Genomic DNA, 17,091 nt, shown 5'->3' on the forward strand with positions numbered 1-17,091 from the left:
AGATTCATTTTGAAACTCTCACTGAAAAAAGCAATGTGATTTACTCCAGTTTTTATGCGAATTCGACACTTAGAATATTTTTGGGAGAATCACCCCTTTGTTTCTTACACACTATACAAAGCATACTGTTCATAGAGAAGGAAAGGAGAGCGTGCAGAATGTAGTGTTACAGTCAAAGCTAAGGTGTAGAGAAAGATGAATTTAATATAAGGTAGATCCATTCAAATGTTGGATGGCAGCAGGGAAGAAGCTGTTTTTGAGTTGGTTGGTACGTGTTCTTAGACTTTTGTATCTTTTGCCCGATGGAAGAAGGTGGAAGAGAGAATGTCCAGGATGTGTGGGGTCCTTGATTATGCCGGCTGCTTTTCCGAGGCAACAGGAAGTGTAGACAGAGTCAATGGATGGGAGGCTGGTTTGAGTGATGGATTGGGCTTCGTTCACAACTGTTTGTAGTTTCTTGCGGTCTTGGTCAGAGCAGGAGCCATACCAATCTGTGACATATCCGGAAAGGATGCTTTTTCTGGTGCATCTGTAGAAATTGGTGCGAGTCGTAGTGGACATGCCAAATTTCCTTAACCTCCTAAGAAGTAGAGGCGTTGGTGGGCTTTCTTAACTATAGTTTTGGCATGGAGGGACCAGAACACGTTGTTCGTGATCGGCACACCTAGAAACTTGAAGCTCTTGACCATTTCCAGTTCATGTAGAGAGGGGTCCTCCACTGCGCTTCCTGAAAATCCAGGAATTCCCTCTGTAACAGCAGGCTGGGTGCGCCGGATTGCAACAGTTCAAGAAGCTGGCTCACCACCAATAACTTTCATCGGGTATCATTGGCAGCTGTGCCTCCGGCTGCCTGGGTTTTCAGTTCTGGAATTTCCCTCTCAAACCTGTCCATCCCTCTACCTCTCTCTCCTCCTTTAGGATGCATCTTAAACCTACAGCTTAGACTGAAATTTTCATCACCTGTGCTAATATTTCCTTGTGTGGCATGGGGTCTAATATTGTTAAGGCTCCAATGAAGTGACGTTTTACAATGTTAAAGTGCACAATTAAATATTGTTAAGGCTACAATTAAAGTGCACGTTTTACAATGTTAAGTGCAGCTTCTCTTCTTATTTCTTCACAGAATGTGGACGTTGCTGGCTAGGCCAGCATATGTTGTCCAACCCTGATAGCCCTTGACAAGGAGGTGGTAAGCTGCCTTCTTGAACCACTGCAGTCCATGTTGTGTAGGTCCAGGATTTTGACCCAGCGACAGTGAAGTAATGGCGATATATTTCCAAGTCAGGATGGTCAGTGGCTCGGAAGGGAACTTGCATGTGGTGGTGTTCCCATGTATTTGCTGCTCTTGTCCTTCTAGGTGGTAAAGGTCACAGGTTTGGAAGGTGCTGTCTAAGGAGCCTTGATGAGTTGCTGCAGTGCATCTTGTAGATGGTACACACTGCTGCCACTGTGTGTTGATGGTGGAAGGAGTGAGTGTTGGTGAATGGGGTGCCAAGCAAGTGGGCTGCTTTGTCCCGGATGGTGTTGAGTTTCTTGAGAGTTGGAGCTGCACCCATCCAGACAAATGGAGAGTATTTCATTACACTCCTGATTTTTGCCTTGTGGATGATGGACAGGCTTTGGGAAGTCAGGAGGTGAGTTACTCACGATGGAATTCCCAGCCTCAGACTGGTTGTTCTTATTAAATTAAACTTTTATTACTGAAACAGGCTGTTCAGCTCAATCATTGGATTTTATTCCCCACAATGAGCAATAATCATAATCTCGTCCTATCCTGCCACTTTGTTGATCTTTCCCTGGACATACATGTTTCGCTCCCAAGGTACAGCAGCTCCAACTTCCCTGATTCACTGGACCCATCTGGCCAAAAGGTGCCTCAATTCGCAGGATTTTCACTCTGGGGGAGGGTAGCTGTTGGATGAAGATCATAGAATCCCTACAGTTGGACTTGCTGACCCTGGAAGCCTGGAGAACATGGTGCAGGCAAGTGTTGAGGAGGACTGGTTAGAAGTTCCACCTCAGTTCTCTTGGACTTGTTTCCAGTGCTTCATAAGACATTTGGCTCTTTAGCCTTCACCCTTCACAACCCCCATGATGCCTCATACCCCACTTGTCAACTCAGGCCCACCAGCCACCTCCCCGGCCCCTCCTACCCCCAATGCCAAGTCACCCAGTATCCATCATGTACAGACCTCAGGATCTACGTGAAGATGAAAAAATAATCTTTTAGAAATCTAATATAGCTTTCACTATACAAGACTTGATGGTGAAATTAAAGCTCCTGTTCATGAAAGCATCAAGCTTTTAAGTGTCAAGTAGTTCATCTTGTAAAAACAAACATCTTCTGTTCATATCCCTAAACATTTAATAGCCTCTTTAAGCTATCAGTCAAACATTGAGCTCAGTGTCCCCTGATATAACTGTAGATTTTGAAACTCAGCCAAACATTCATGCTGAATCGCCCTTAAGGAAATGTCAACAAATCACTATTGAAATTGCTCGAATAGGTGCTACACAAATTGACCTGTCAAGCAAAGCATTCCAGCAGAGGATTTTTTTTGCCAATCATGGTTTAAAGATTGCCAGATTTAAAAAAACCTCAGAACATGATGGTAAAACTGACCTTCTCTTTTCTACAAGAACATTTACAACTAATGCATCAATTTGTGACTTCCAGGCTTTACTTCTAACAGCCAAAATTCGGCCTGTTTGAACTTAACTCTGAGTTCAAATGGCACCACTGAGCCTGGGCTTCCCTCCCACTCCCTTTACCGGTAAAAATGGGATCTGTCAGAAACGGATGCATGACTTCCACATCTTCCCGACTCCACGAAAATTTGGCCCACGGTCTCTGTTTCAATTGCCAACTGTGTTAGCACATTCAGCAGATTCAGCCTTCTGTGTACACAATGTCCTAAATCTCTTCCTTTTAACCTTATATTTACATACAATTCCCTCTTTAACAAAGGGAGTACGTGGAGAGAGCTTTATGTTTTCACAGTAATGCTAGCTTATCCTTGGTACAAAGGAAGAATAGACAGCACTTTCATTATTATCTAGGCCTTCAGCCTCTGACTTTTCCCTCGAGGAATGGGTTTCATTTCTTAAATGTTCATGTGGTCTGCGACCTATATGACAGTGATAGATTTCCTGGCAGTTGTCACAACACTTTGGTTCTAAGGAACTCTAACATTCAGCTCTGTTCCACCCAGAGAGATAAGGACAACTTCTTTACCCAGAGAAGTAGGTTACAAAGTGGTTAGCACTGCTGCCTCACAGTGCTAGGGACCTGGGTTCGATTCCTGGCTTGGGTCACTGTCTATGCAGAGCCTGCACGTTCTCCCCGTGTCTGCGTGGGTTTCCTCCAGGTACTCCGGTTTCCTCCCACAGTCCGAAAGATGTGCTGGTTAGGTGCATTGACCATGCTAAATTCTCCCTCAGTGTACCCGAACAGGCACCGGAGTATGGCGACTAAGGGAATTTCACAGTAACTTCATTGCAGTTCAATGTAAGCCTACTAGTGACACAAATAAATAAACTTTAAGGGTGAGAATGTGGAACTCGCTTCCATTGAAAGTGATTGAGGTGAATAGTTTAGACACAATTAAGGGGAAGCAAGGGAGAAAGTAGAGGTTGGGTGGAAGGAAACTTGGCTGGGACATAAACACCAGCAAAGACCAGTTGGTTCAAATGGCCTGTTTCTGTGCTGTAAAACTGATGTAAGATAGTGCCTTGGCAATTCTGAAACTTGCCTGAAATAGTCCTCCCAAAATCTCCAACTCTAGTTGCTTCATCATATGATCCCCCAAAGCCTGAAGGTCAGTTGTAAGTTTCTCCACATTTGAGGTGTTAACTGTTGTGGAGATCCATCAATAGGCCAGGTTGGCAGAGATGCCACTTGCTTCCAATTGTTAACATTGTGTAAAAGGCATGTGCTTGACACAGCTTTGGAGAGTTGGACACTGGCAATGTCAAAATGTTACCTGCCATCATCCAAAACCCTCACTTGGGGGTGTGACGTTCATCCAGGATCCTTCTTTTTGAAGCACAACTCTTGAGTGTGCAAACTCAGCCAGCATCTGCCGAGCTTATTATTGCTGTTATGCTCAACCTTCATCTCTGACTGCTCTGAAGCGTTTGTTTTATTCTTCATTCACGGGATCATTGAATCCCCACAGTGCCGAAAGAAGCCATCCAGCCCATCAAGTCTGCACCGACTCTCCAAAACAGCATTCCTCCCATGCCCTCCCCTCCACCCTATCCCCATAACCCCACACATTTACCATGGCCAATCCACCTAACCTGCACATCTTTGGACTGTGGGAGGAAACCGGAGCACCTGGAGGAAACCCATGCAGACACGGTGAGGATGTGCAAACTCCACACAGACAGTGACCTGAGGCCGGAATCGAACCCGGGTCCCTGGTGCTGTGAGGCAGCAGTGCCAGGATGTGGGGCGGCGCTGGCTGGGCCAGCATTCATTGCACATTCCTAATTTTCCTTGAACTGAGTGGCTTGCTCGGCCATTTCAGGGAACATTTAAGAGTAAATCACATTGTTGCGGTCGAGAGTCACATATAGGCCAGCCTAGGTAAAAACAGCCGATTTCCTTCCCTAAATGGCAATAGTGAAACAGATGGGTTTTAACGACAATTGACAATGGTTCCATAGTCATCATTTGACTTTTAATTCCAGGTCTTTTTATTGAACTCAAATTTCACCATCTGCCGTGGTAGGATTCGAACCCGGGTCCCCCAATCATTACCCTGGGTCACTGGAATACTAGCCCAGTGATAATGCCACTGCACTATCACCTCATCAGGACTGCAAGGAGATGTTGAGCTCAATAGCTTACATACATTTCAAGGGAAGCTAGATAAAGACATGAGTGAGACATGAATAGAAGGTTAATTGACAGAATGAGATTAAATGAGGTCAGGGGAGTCTCGTGTGGGATAACATACAGGAGCTCATCAAGAAAGAAGAATGAACCGGGCATTCCAATTTCCAGATGGTCAAAGACCGGATTTACCTACCCAAGATGCACTACGGGATCCCTTGGAAGTCCCAACACAGCGACTCCAGAGGAATTGCTCAGGAGGTCTGAGATTCCGATGGACAATTCTGTGCTCCCTGGGACCTTGTGAAAAAGCCTCTGGCTTAGCATTAGAGGCTGGAAAATTACGGCTTTGAGACTGGCGGGATTTTCCCATCCCGCTGCAGTTGGGCGCCAAATTCTCCAACCTTGCTACAGTGGGAGCGTGGCATGAACGGCTGGTAGATCGTGTCTGGATACTTCAGACAGTTCAGATTAAATTACCTGGATAGTCACCCAGGAAACTTTCACAGAAAATTCCTAGTCTAACTCCTGGGTAACTTTACAATCATCCTCTCCCACAAACACTTACATTGATGCCACATCTTCCCCTCCCAACAACTGCAATCACCCCGACCCGATCTGACAACCCCCCGAGCAGACATGACTAGCTCACATACCAACTTCCCCTGACTGGTCCCCGACCTGACAACCCCCACATCACCTAACCAGCCCTGATCCACTCACCCAATCACCCTCCTGCCACGCTACTCACCTGCCATTCTACCTACCACCTACCCAGCTGCCAACCAACCACCTTGCCCAGTTACCACACCCATCCTAACCCATTGCTCACGTATTTTATTGACCCTACCCCCTCACTCATTTATCCCTATCCCCTTCCCCACCCAACCCCCTTATCCACTTACCAACCCTAACACCTTACATTCTTTCCGTAGCTTTTCAAAGAAACTTTGGGACATTTAAACTCTTTACTTTGGGGTGATATGAGGCAGTTGCTATATATATATATATGTTGGTTTTTTTAATGTTTGTGTAGAATGTTTAAAATTTCAGATTTATTCTCCAGGCAGTCAGTGTGTCTGGTAAACATTTAGCTCAAGGGTTGTAAAAGTAAGTTGGTTCAGCTAGGAGTTTGTTACTTTGATAGAGCAAATGGACTTTTATTTACCACAAAAAAAACTCCTTGGGAAGTTGATTGACAGGGTCATGTGATAATGTGGTTATTGTGCAGAGCTGGGTCTGCAGCAGAGAGAAACTTTTGCAGTTTCGAGTTGGAGTTTTATCTGGAAATTGTTTAAAGACCGAGGCTTCTGCAAGCTCCTCTGAGGGCGAAAGTGAAATTCAAGGTTTTCAGAGTTGACGTTTAGAGAGTCAGTGCTGCTGACTGTATTTTACAATATGTCCTTAAACTGAACCAGTCTGCCTCTCCACACCAGATGTCCCTGTTGCTTCTGAAATGCCATTATTTATTTAATCCATTCACAGTACTGGTAAGGTCAACATTTATTTTCCCATCCCTAATTATCCTGAGCTTTTGACTACAAACATAAGATTCCCAATGTAGACCCAACCCTTTGAGAATGTCACTATGCCCCACTCCTTCCCAGCTCATTAGAACAGTTTTTCAGGGGATTCACCCATTCTAGCTGCTCTGAGTTTTCCTGGGGATTTTTCCCCACTTACTGCCCTAATTTTTCTATGAATTTCCCTTGTCTATTTGCCTGCCTGATTTTTCTAGGCCTCCTCCCCATTCCCCCACTCCGTGACTCAGCTTTTCCAAAGTATCCCCACACACTGATCTAATTTGTCAAAGCATGTCGGTTTTTCACGTGACGGAAGGACGAGGAGATATGCAAAATGGAAGTGGTGGAGGGTGGGATGGTTTAGCTGCTGTTGGCTGAGGGAAAAGGAGAAAGAAGAGCTAGAGAAAGGGAGAGACAAGGAGCACATGAGCAGGAGAAGCAAAGTTTAAACTTTTTTAAGTTTTAAAGTTTATTTATTAGTGTCACAAGTAGGCTTACGTTAACACTGCAATGAAGTTACTGTGAAAATTCCCTAGTCGCCACACTCCGGCACCTGTTCGGGTACACTGAGGGAGAATTTAGCATGGCCAATGCATCTAATCAGCACGTCTTTCGGACTGTGGGGGGAAACTGGAGCACTCGGAGGAAACCCACGCAGACACGGGGAGAACGTGCAGACTCCACACAGATAGTGACCCAAGCTGGGAATCGAACCCGGGTTCCTGGCGCTTGAAGTGCTTGCTAACCACTGTGCCACCGTGCAAGGCGGGGGCTGCAGAGGAAATGACGCAAGTCAGAAAATGACAGAGAAAATGAAAGAGAGAATGTGAACTGGAAGAGAGGAAAGGGACATTTGGGAAAGGAAGGGGAGGAAAATCAGGGAAGTGATAGAAAGGAGAGAACTGGAATAGAGGGAAACAACATAAGGAACAAAAGCAAGGGTGAGTCACAGAGCCTCTTGAGTCTGCTCCATCATTCAATACTGGGTGATTTTGTATCCGAGCTACACCATCCCACACTATCCCCATATTCCTAATTACTTTCGTACCTTATGCAAAAATCTACTGACCTCCATCTTGAATATACTCAAGAACTGAGCATCCACAGATCTCTGGGATAGAGAATTCCAAAGGTTCACAGCACTTTCAGTAAAGAAAGCTTTCCTCCTTTCAGTCCTAAATGGCAGATCTGTTATTCTGAGAGTGTGACCACCCCCACCTAGTTCCAGACTCAGCAGCCAGGAGAAAAAGTGCCCAACAATCTACCCTTCCACGCCCAGTGAGGAACTTAACAGGCCTTCAAGACTTCCTGACGTTGCATATACTTGGTGATGGTACCTCCCTGTCAATCGGATGTCTCTCAGTTGAATATGGGAAAGGGTTCCCAGTCCTCCTCACTCCAAAGATCTCCACAGTTGTGGTCGAAGGCTACAATTCCATTCTGAACATTCAGGAAAAAAATGGAAAACAGAAAGAGGGTGAGAAGTGAGTGAAGCAGGAGAGAAAAGAGATGAGAAAGGAGAGTGGCGAGGATGCACTGGGATCATGATCTATAGTTTGACTAGTGCAAAGTCTGGAGAGCTATTTCATTCAATTGCTTTGTTCACATTTATTGCCAAGGTTGACAAGTGGTTTGAGTGAGCTGCGATCAAAGTCCCCTGTTCTTAATGCCATGGGATCTTGTACATTCATCTACGGGAGCAGACGCTCCTTGATTTAATACCTCACCTGAAAGATGCCACCTCTGACAGTGCAGTAACATACTCAGTACTGAAACTGCCACTGCCAAATAGCATGGATTTTTGTATCCAAGTCGCTGGGGTACAACATGAGCACAATGAGCAGAAGCTATAATGTAGTGTGTTTGTATAAATAAACCAGTTTGGAACATCAAGGGGAGGAGTAAGTTTACTGAACACCTTCTTGAACTCTCATGGAGCTCCGGGCATGCAAAGGCGTGGCAATGAAAGAGGTAGCGGCCTTCACAATGTTAGCACCCCTGGACTTCAGGGGCCTCCGATCACTGCCTCCAAAGAATCCATCTCTCCTGTTTTGCGTTTCAGTCTGATGGAGAGTGTGGATAGCACTGAGAAAAAAACCTAGCTGCACTTCCCACTGTCCCAGGTCCTATGCTTCCTCCTAGGCCGTCTATGCTCTTGTACACAAAGGCAAGTTGTACTCACAACATTTTCAGATTTTATATCCAAGTATTAATTTAAAATGACCTCCTCCCACCTCTCCAAAGTCATGAAAACTGGAGCATCTTGACACAAGTGCGCGGGTCGCTATATATTCAGTCTCGGAACTTTACATTCCTCAGATAGGGAAAACTTCTCAGATTTCATCATAATCTGCATTCTTGATGAACAAAAATAAAATTTTGTAAAGGGAACCAGGTAACTACTGTGCAGTTTAGTCTTCAGTGAATAAAAACTCTAGCAAAGTATATTTAGACTAGACCACTGCCAATCTTGAATAAAGCACAAGATTAAAGAACAAGTTGAATGTAGTTACATGTAGTCAATGCTTCACATTGAGTGATCACGGTTTTAACTGAAGCAATAGTAACACACCAAGAGTAGACATCCCAAATTGTTACTCGAGTAGAAATTCCCCTGATCCATGCAGTTTTCCACCACAGTTGTCCGGGATCCAGAATTAAGCCGGTGCATCCCATTCGTTGACACACAAGAATCATTGTCGCCTTCACACCTTCCTGCTTCATTCTCAGCGCCAGAGCTTCAATGAAGGTGGCAAACCGATAGATTCCCACCCCTGAGAGTATGGGACCCGCACGGCATCTACACTGGCACACGGATGATGCAGTTGTTGACTTAATACATCGGTCAGTTTATCTCTTTTATTGAATGATCGCTTTCTCACATCATTCCAATTTTTACTCCGCAGTGGATGCAATTAATATTTCTGCGTCAGAATGAAAAATCAAGGATGCTAAGTGGACGTACAAAAACAAGTAGATCTGAATATATTAAGTTGTTAGGAATGTATAAAATAATATTTATATGCATTTGACAGATTTAGTAGTGTATTGGCTGCTGCTCCATGTGTAAAACACATCATATAATTAAATTGTTATTCACTAATTGTACATTAAAACAGGGCTTATTTTCATAATTGGTAAACATATGAATCACTTAGAATACTGGGAACTAGCCAAGCACCAAATGCTCTTTTTTAAAAAAAAGTTAAGTCAGTTTTGTTTAATTGTTTGCAGGCTTAAAAATGTGAAAGAGATCCATGAATTGTACAGCTGTCTTTTTTTTAAACCAGAACAATTTATTGGGACAAGCGGTTAACGAAAAGAAAAACAGAGAAACTTTTCCTTTAAAGCCACGTTAATGATTGTCAGACATAAAATTGTACATTATCATATTATCTTGTGTTTTGTTGTACAGTTAAACAGACCACCTGAGCTGAGTAAAACTTCTTTTTTTTAACTCTCAAATTATATCGCCTTCTGATATTCCCTCCCGCTCCCCCTGAAAAAACACAATGCAAAAGAAAACCCCCAGCAGGTTCAATGCATTCTTCTGAATTTGTGGGTCTGGGGAAATCAGCATTTGAATAACAAAAAGAAATGGCTAACAACATCGAGCATTTCATGGTGGCTGAAATGTGCAATTTGCCTGAATTCATTTTGTTTCTCTGTTAATAGAACCTAAAACAAAGTTAAGAAAAATGCACGCAATACAATCGCCCTCCCCCCTCTCGCTGTCCTCCCACACCATTTGAAGCCTTTGTGCTACCTGGATGGCTTTCACTTCGCTTCCTGCTGTGGCCAGGTATCCAGAAGGTAATTAAAGAACCAAGTGACAATCTCTGCTTCCAGCTTTGTATCCCTGGCCCAATTCAGGTACGGGACCCTCAGTCTTTAGTGCTCAAGTCAGGAAACAACATTGAGCCACCTAATCAAATGATTCAAGTCTCAAGTCTATTTCCAAGCTTCTTCGCCCACTTTGTGGTCCCCTGCATTCTGTACCATTCCCTGAGACTCAGGTGACCCCATCTAAGGACTTCTGCTAAGACTATTTTCAAGCCTGTGTCAGTGTTCCCCTGTCCTCTTTTTGCTGACACGGTTCTGTGCAATGGAAATGGAGGTATGCGCCAACATACAGACCAACTTGCAACTCCACCATGCTGGTTTCAAAATCATCTTATAAATGGAAGCATCCAGTTAACTCAAGAGAACAGCAGAATTCTTAAAACTCCTTTGTTCCAGTCCAATCGATACGATCAGTTCTCTCTCACTTGATTATATCATGGTCCTATACTTCCATTCGTTGTTTCAGAGACAATCAGATTCCCAATCACAGATTTACTAGCAGACACATGGAATGCATGTGCCATATTGAGCAGGTTATGCTTTGAATAGTACATCTGATGGAAAATCAGCCAGGGTGTCTTTCAGTAGAGCTTGCTACCTACTAAAGGCGAGTCACGCTTCTTGGATTCCACCAGTTTCCAATTCTTGCTCTTCGTTAGCTGACTGCTCAGTCACAACTGTTTCTGACCTGTCCTCAGTGTAACACTCTGCCAAGGCAATCGTTGTCACTGGGTGACTGGATGACGACATGTCCTCTCTAATCAGTTCCATCACACTGTGTGGATAAACCTCAGTCAATGTCCTGGAGTGGTCACCATTTACCATGGCGTGTGGTACCTCTGTCACAATAACATGAGTCGCTTCTTCGGACAAGTGACCCGCGGTCTCTTGAACCATGGCTTGGAGAATCTCCTCCGTGATAATTATCTGTGATATTTCGCCGGAGGAGTCTACCAGGCGCATTGGACGTCCATGAGTAGTTATAGTTTGCTCGTCACCTTCTTGCATTATGATCTGGGAAGCCCCCTCAACCACGTGTGTGGTTCCTTCTTTAGCCACTATGACCTGAGTGATGCCGTCCTTCACAATATGGCTTGTTGTCCTCATATCGCACATGGTGAACTGCAGAACCTCCTGCACCATGTTGGTGAAAGCCACTTGGGATGCAGTGGTTACAGACACTGGCTGCTTAATGTCTGACACCATTTCCCCAGCCTCCGTGGCTTCAGAATGCCTGACCTCTTGGCCAGTTTCCTCATTGTGAAGCATCTGCACACCTCCACTCGCTGACTCCTTTGGTGCCGACACGACCTCCTCGATGGCGGAACTCACGGCACAAGACCCCTCTTGGTTGGGGTCACTCCCTTCCCCGGCCGATCTTGCCTCCACCGCACCCAATTCCGTGACGGCACACAGAAGTGCATCCAGTGCTGTGGGTGTCTCCGACACGGGTACTGCTGACTCCTGTTGCGTCACCACCTGTTCAATGACGTGACTGGAATCCGCCAAGGTCTCCAGGGCAACGGCTGCCTCTGCAGCGCCCCCTTCTTCGGTTGGATTCTCGACCACCACCACCTGGGTGGCACCTGATGTCAGCTGTCTGGTGAGAATCTGCCCGGGTACCATGCTGCCCACGTGGGTGGCGCTCCGGGTTGTGGCTATAAGCTGGCCATCTTCAGTGATGTGCATCACCTGCGCCACCTGAGCCATTTGCCCCGCCATGGCCAGAGTCTGGAGAGTTGCTGCCGCAGTGGCTTCAACAGAGGCGTCAATGGAGATGTCCTCACCACATCCAACCTGATAGCCTTGAATGATAATCACCTGGCCAATAGGTTCAGTTGGCTCCTGTTGTTCACTGCAGCCGTTGAGTGCGTCACCCGTGACCTCTGTAGAATCTGCATCTTGAGGTGAAGTGAGTGGGACGGCTGTTTCGACAAACTGTGCCCCTTGGCCCTTCAGTCTACATTCGTAAGCCTTAGAAACAATGCCTGAAATTGAGATAAAATAGAAATATCAGTTACGCTTGGAAAAAGTTGAGAAGAATACTTTATCTAACACAGGTCAAAGTATTCTCACTATGACCAACATTGTTTCAAAGAACAAAGAAAATTACAGCACAGGAATAGGCCCTTCGGCCCTCCAAGTCTGCACCGACCACGCTGCCCAGCTCAACTAAAACCCCCTACCCTTCCGGGGACCATATCCTTCTATTCCCATCCTATTCATCGCCCCTTAAAACTCACTATCGTATCCGCTTCCACTACCTCCCCCGACAGCGAGTTCCAGGCACCCACCACCCTCTGTGTAAAATACTTGCCTCGTACATCTCCTTTAAACCTTGTCTCTCGCACCTTAAACCTGTGCCCCCTAGTAATTGACTCTTCCACCCTGGGAAAAAGCTTCCGACTATCCACTCTGTCCATGCCCCTCATAAGTTTGTAGACTTCTATCAGGTCGCCCCTTAACCTCCATCGTTCCAGTGAGAATTTCCTGTAGGTATCGATGAGATATCACAAAATGCTGTCCCAGAAATGACTTTCTATCTGTTAGAAATGTACAACAAGGTGTAACTCAAAACAGAAAATGTTCAAAAAGCTCAGCAGGTCTGGCAGCATCTGCGGAGAGAGAAACTGGAGTTAGTCAATGGCCAAATTCTCCGGCCGTTCACGTCCTGCCACCACTGCCAGCGAGGATGGAGAATTTGGCGCTCAGCCAAATCTCAGTTCACTGTAGCAGGACCAGAGAATCCTGCTGGCGTGGACGGCCGGAGAATCCCGCCCATGGGTTTAAGTCCATATAACTCTTCCTCAGAGCTAAAGAGAGGGGGAATGTGATGGATTGTCTATGTATAAGAGGGGGGAGAGCAGAAGGGCAGTGATAGGTGGGAGCTAGGAGAGATTGCAACAAAGATGTGTAGGTCACGAGACAGACAAAGTGTTAATGGCTGTGTGAAGGATTAAAGAAGGTACAGATAGTGCCAAAAGGTACGGTAGCAGACTACATTAATGGGAGAACAACGGTCAGTGCTCAGTGAAAGCAAAACTAAAGAACAAGTGACAGGTAGCCCAGTGAGGGAGGGGAAGGAGCCAGCTTTCTTCGGGACAAAAATGTTTTGGGTAAAAGAAAAGGGTCAAGATGGAGGAGAAAGGTCACAGTGTAAAATTGTTGAACTCAGCATTGAGTCCAGCATGCTGTAATATGCCTCATTGGAAGATGAGGCGTTGTTCCTTCAGTTTATGTTAGGTGACACTGGAGCATTGCAGCAGGTCAAGGACGGACATATGGGCATGAGAGCAAGATGCTGAGTAAAATGGCAAATAACAGGAAGGTTAGGGTCAGGCTTGCGAAGGTTTTCCACAATGCAATCACCCAGTCTCCGTTTATTCTCCCCAATGTAGAGGAGACTGCATTAGGAGCAGTGACTTCAAATTGAATGGAATTTGAAGATCTGTTTCTACTTTGTATTATGAAGCTTAGATAGCTCAGAAGAATGAGCATATAACTTTTCAAAATCATCGTGGCTCACACCTCTTAGCCAGATGAGCGTGGGTTCAAATCTCGCTCCAGGCACTTGAGCACAAAATCCAGGCTGACACTCGGTACTGCACTGTCCTCAGTACTGCACTGTCCTCGGTACTGCACTGTCAGAGGTGCTGCCTTTCAGTTGAGACATCAATCCGAGAACCAGTCTACCCTCTTAGGTGGATGTAAAGGATCCAATGGTGCTATTTTGTAGATCAGAGGAGTTCTCCCTGGTGACCCGGCTAGTATTTATCCTTCAATCAACATCGCTAAATTAGATACTCTGTCATTTTCACATTATTGATTGTGGGAGCTTGCTGTGCACAAATTGAGTGTCGTGCTTCCTCCATTACAACAATGACTTCACTTCCAAGAATTACTTAATTGGCTGCAAAGCACTTTAGGGCATTCTGAGATTGAGAAAGGCATGATATAAGTACAAGTTTTTCCTTTACCTCCATTATTATTTTTTGTAATAAAAGGACAACAGGCTTCAATATAAATGTTTCCCATTTTTAAGATCTAATGCAAAAAATGTTCTTCAGCTTTGAGCATCACAGGATGGAGATTCCTTGGCAGCTACCTTCCGGCAAGGAGGTGGCAATGTGACAGAAAGTTTGTTTCCCAAACAGGGAAAACGAAACCAGGAGACTTGAATCGAGAGACCTGAAGTTGAAGGCTTAAGCCTGGAGGCCAGGCCCAAAGCTTTGCCTCAGGCCTCATTACGATGAATTTTGTGAGCTGCTAATGGCCTGTCACCTTTATACAAGCAGCCCATCCATTTGAGGAAAAAGAATGTCAGGCAGCTTGCCCTGTCACTGCAACCCAAAGGTCAACTCTGGGAAAGGTGGGGCAGGTTAGTGGAGCAAGGAAGCAATTTTAAATTTTTTTTCATGGGGTTAAATCAGCATTTATTGCCCATCTTCATTGCCTTTGAGAAAATGGTGATGAGCCGCTTTGTTGAGATGCTGCAGTCCATGTGGTGTAGGTACACCCACAGTGCTGCTAGAGAGGCAGTTCTAGGATTTTAACCCAGCGACAGAGAAGGACACTATGGGCAGAACTGTATCATGTTGTTTCAAAGTGTTTGGCTCTGAATGAAAATTGGCGTGCTGCTCTCCAGCTGAACAGCCCAGTTTTCACTCCAGATCTTGAGCCTCTCTGAGTAAAAGAAAAGATTGGGTGGGACTCACTCTGTCACTCAGGCAGGGCAGGGTGGGGCCCGATAGAGCCCCACCCTGCTCAACAGAGATCAGGGTGCTATGCACCACAATGGAAGTATCGCCGGTGTCTTCCCCCACCCCTCTCAGTGCCCGCTCCCCACTACGCCTGTTCACTGTCTGTTCTCCCCCACATATAAATGGAACCCCTCCCTGCCCATGGAGCTCCCACAAGGGCCCACCCCATCACTGCCTCTTGGCACAGGTTGGCATTACCAGATTGTCACAGCTCCAACATAGCGGTGCCAAATTGGCAGTGCTGACGGCCCCGGGCACGTCCTTCTCCCCCAGAGGCTATAATTACCCTGGAGAGAACCCATGACTGAAACTCGTTCTTAAGAAGTTGACATGACATCATGTAGGTGAGGTTTGAATATCATTCGGCGGAGGGGGGGGGAATCATATGGCAGGGTGGGTAACGGTATTCAAATTTATTCAAATCTATTTGAATGAGGCTCTTACCCTTTGTGGCTGTGAACCTTGTGACTTCGCCGTTGAGGGCTGTGGAAAATTGGGAAACACGATCTGTCGGGAGAGAATCACGTTTCCCGATTCTCCATGGAGAATCTATGGCATCACCATTCTCTCTGACGGTGAACTCAGGCTAAAAATCGCCCCCACCATAAATCTATAGTGACTGGGACACTATGTAGGCGGGCGCACTTCTCAATTTCTTAGCTACAGTGAAGAATTTTCATTAAACAAAAAAACATTTCTCAGCTGAGGCCCATGGCCGTTTCAAGAAACCTTGATCAAAGGTCTCCCTCTGACCTGGGAAATGAGTAGAAGCCTCGAGAACATTCTACTACATTAAAGCTGCTATATAAATGCAAGCTGTTGTTGTTGAGCATACTCCAACCTGTTGCTTATTACCTGAAATTTTACCTGGCTCCTGCTGTGGTCTCATAGCTTCTACAAAAATCCATTCTAATGTCTTCCCAAAGGACTGGAATGGGTCAGCGTCTCTATCTCTCCGGGGCATTCAACAACCCTCTTGAGAAATATCTCCAACCTCACTACTAGCTTTCACAATGTAATAGCTGCCTTGTAAATTGCTGCCTCCTACTACGACTGCCACCTCACATAATATATGCACTTGTACCATTTATATCAATCCCCTTAATGACTTTGAAGTCATGAGATCTCCTCCAGAGAATGCGAATATAAGGTACAAAGCCCACCTCCATAATTAATGCACTTAATTTGGAGATCATCCTCTGCGTATTTGGGAAGATTAAAAAAAAAAATTATTGGCCTCAATTTAGAAAATATTTCACATCTTTCCCAAATAGTTGCACTTGATATGAACAAAACATTCTATGCAAAAAGTAATTCCAAACCGATTTTCAGACAGACACTGGCGGCGGGGTTTATGGTCTCGCTCAGGCAAGACCGGAAATTCCTGCCCAAAGTCAACAGAGATTTCCGTTGTCGGACCCTTGCCGCTCCGATTCCATGGCGGGCGAGATGGTAAGAGTACCGGCCATAGAATTAAAGATTAATTCAGGTTGGGTCTCTTGAGTCCAGAGAAGAGAAGGGTGAGGGGGTAACCCAACAGAATGTTTGAGGTTTATGAAAGGGTTTGATAGGATAGGCATAGAGAAAATGCTTCCACTTATGCGGGTGACCAAGATTTAGGTATAAATCTAAGTTAGTCACTAATAAATCCAATAGGAGAAACCTCTTTACCCAGAGAGTGCTGGAAATGTGGAACCCTCTCACATGTAGAGTAGTTAGGTGACTAAGAACATAGGAACAGGAGTAGGCCATTTAGACCCTCAAGCCTGTCACACCAATCAATAAGATCACTGTTACTCTGTGTCCTAACTCCATATGCCTGTTTTCACCCCATATGTGCCTTAATACCTTTGGTTAGCAAAAATCAATCTTCGTGTGTAGAAGTGTTTTCCAATTTCAGGCTTGAAATGTCTTGTTCTAAGCTTTGTCCATTAGTGCTAGAGTCTTCAACAGACGGAAATACATTCTCCCTATTGAACCCGTCAGTTCCCCATAATATCCTGAAAGCTTTGATCAAGTCGCCCTCTAACCTTCTAAATTCCAGGGAATATGAAGCTGGTTTGTGTAATCTTTCCTTGTAATTTGACCCTAGGAATGGCACGGCTGGATATAGCACTTGGGGCGA

At 45.3% G+C, this 17,091-nt stretch overlaps 1 protein-coding gene across 2 annotated transcripts in view; it reads right to left on the reverse strand.

The window, feature by feature from the left end:
• Positions 1 to 9,638: 9,638 nt before the first annotated feature.
• The window catches only part of znf407 (zinc finger protein 407), a 470,846-nt gene continuing 463,393 nt past the window's right edge, over positions 9,639 to 17,091 (reverse strand). For both annotated transcript variants that reach the window (XM_078216863.1, XM_078216862.1), the window contains one exon: positions 9,639 to 12,194. In XM_078216863.1, the coding sequence (XP_078072989.1) occupies positions 10,819 to 12,194 (1,376 nt within the window). In that variant the 3' untranslated portion in view covers positions 9,639 to 10,818. The remainder of the gene's footprint in view (positions 12,195 to 17,091) is intronic.

This window comes from Mustelus asterias, chromosome 7, assembly GCF_964213995.1.
Source record: "Mustelus asterias chromosome 7, sMusAst1.hap1.1, whole genome shotgun sequence".
Taxonomy (NCBI): domain Eukaryota; kingdom Metazoa; phylum Chordata; class Chondrichthyes; order Carcharhiniformes; family Triakidae; genus Mustelus; species Mustelus asterias.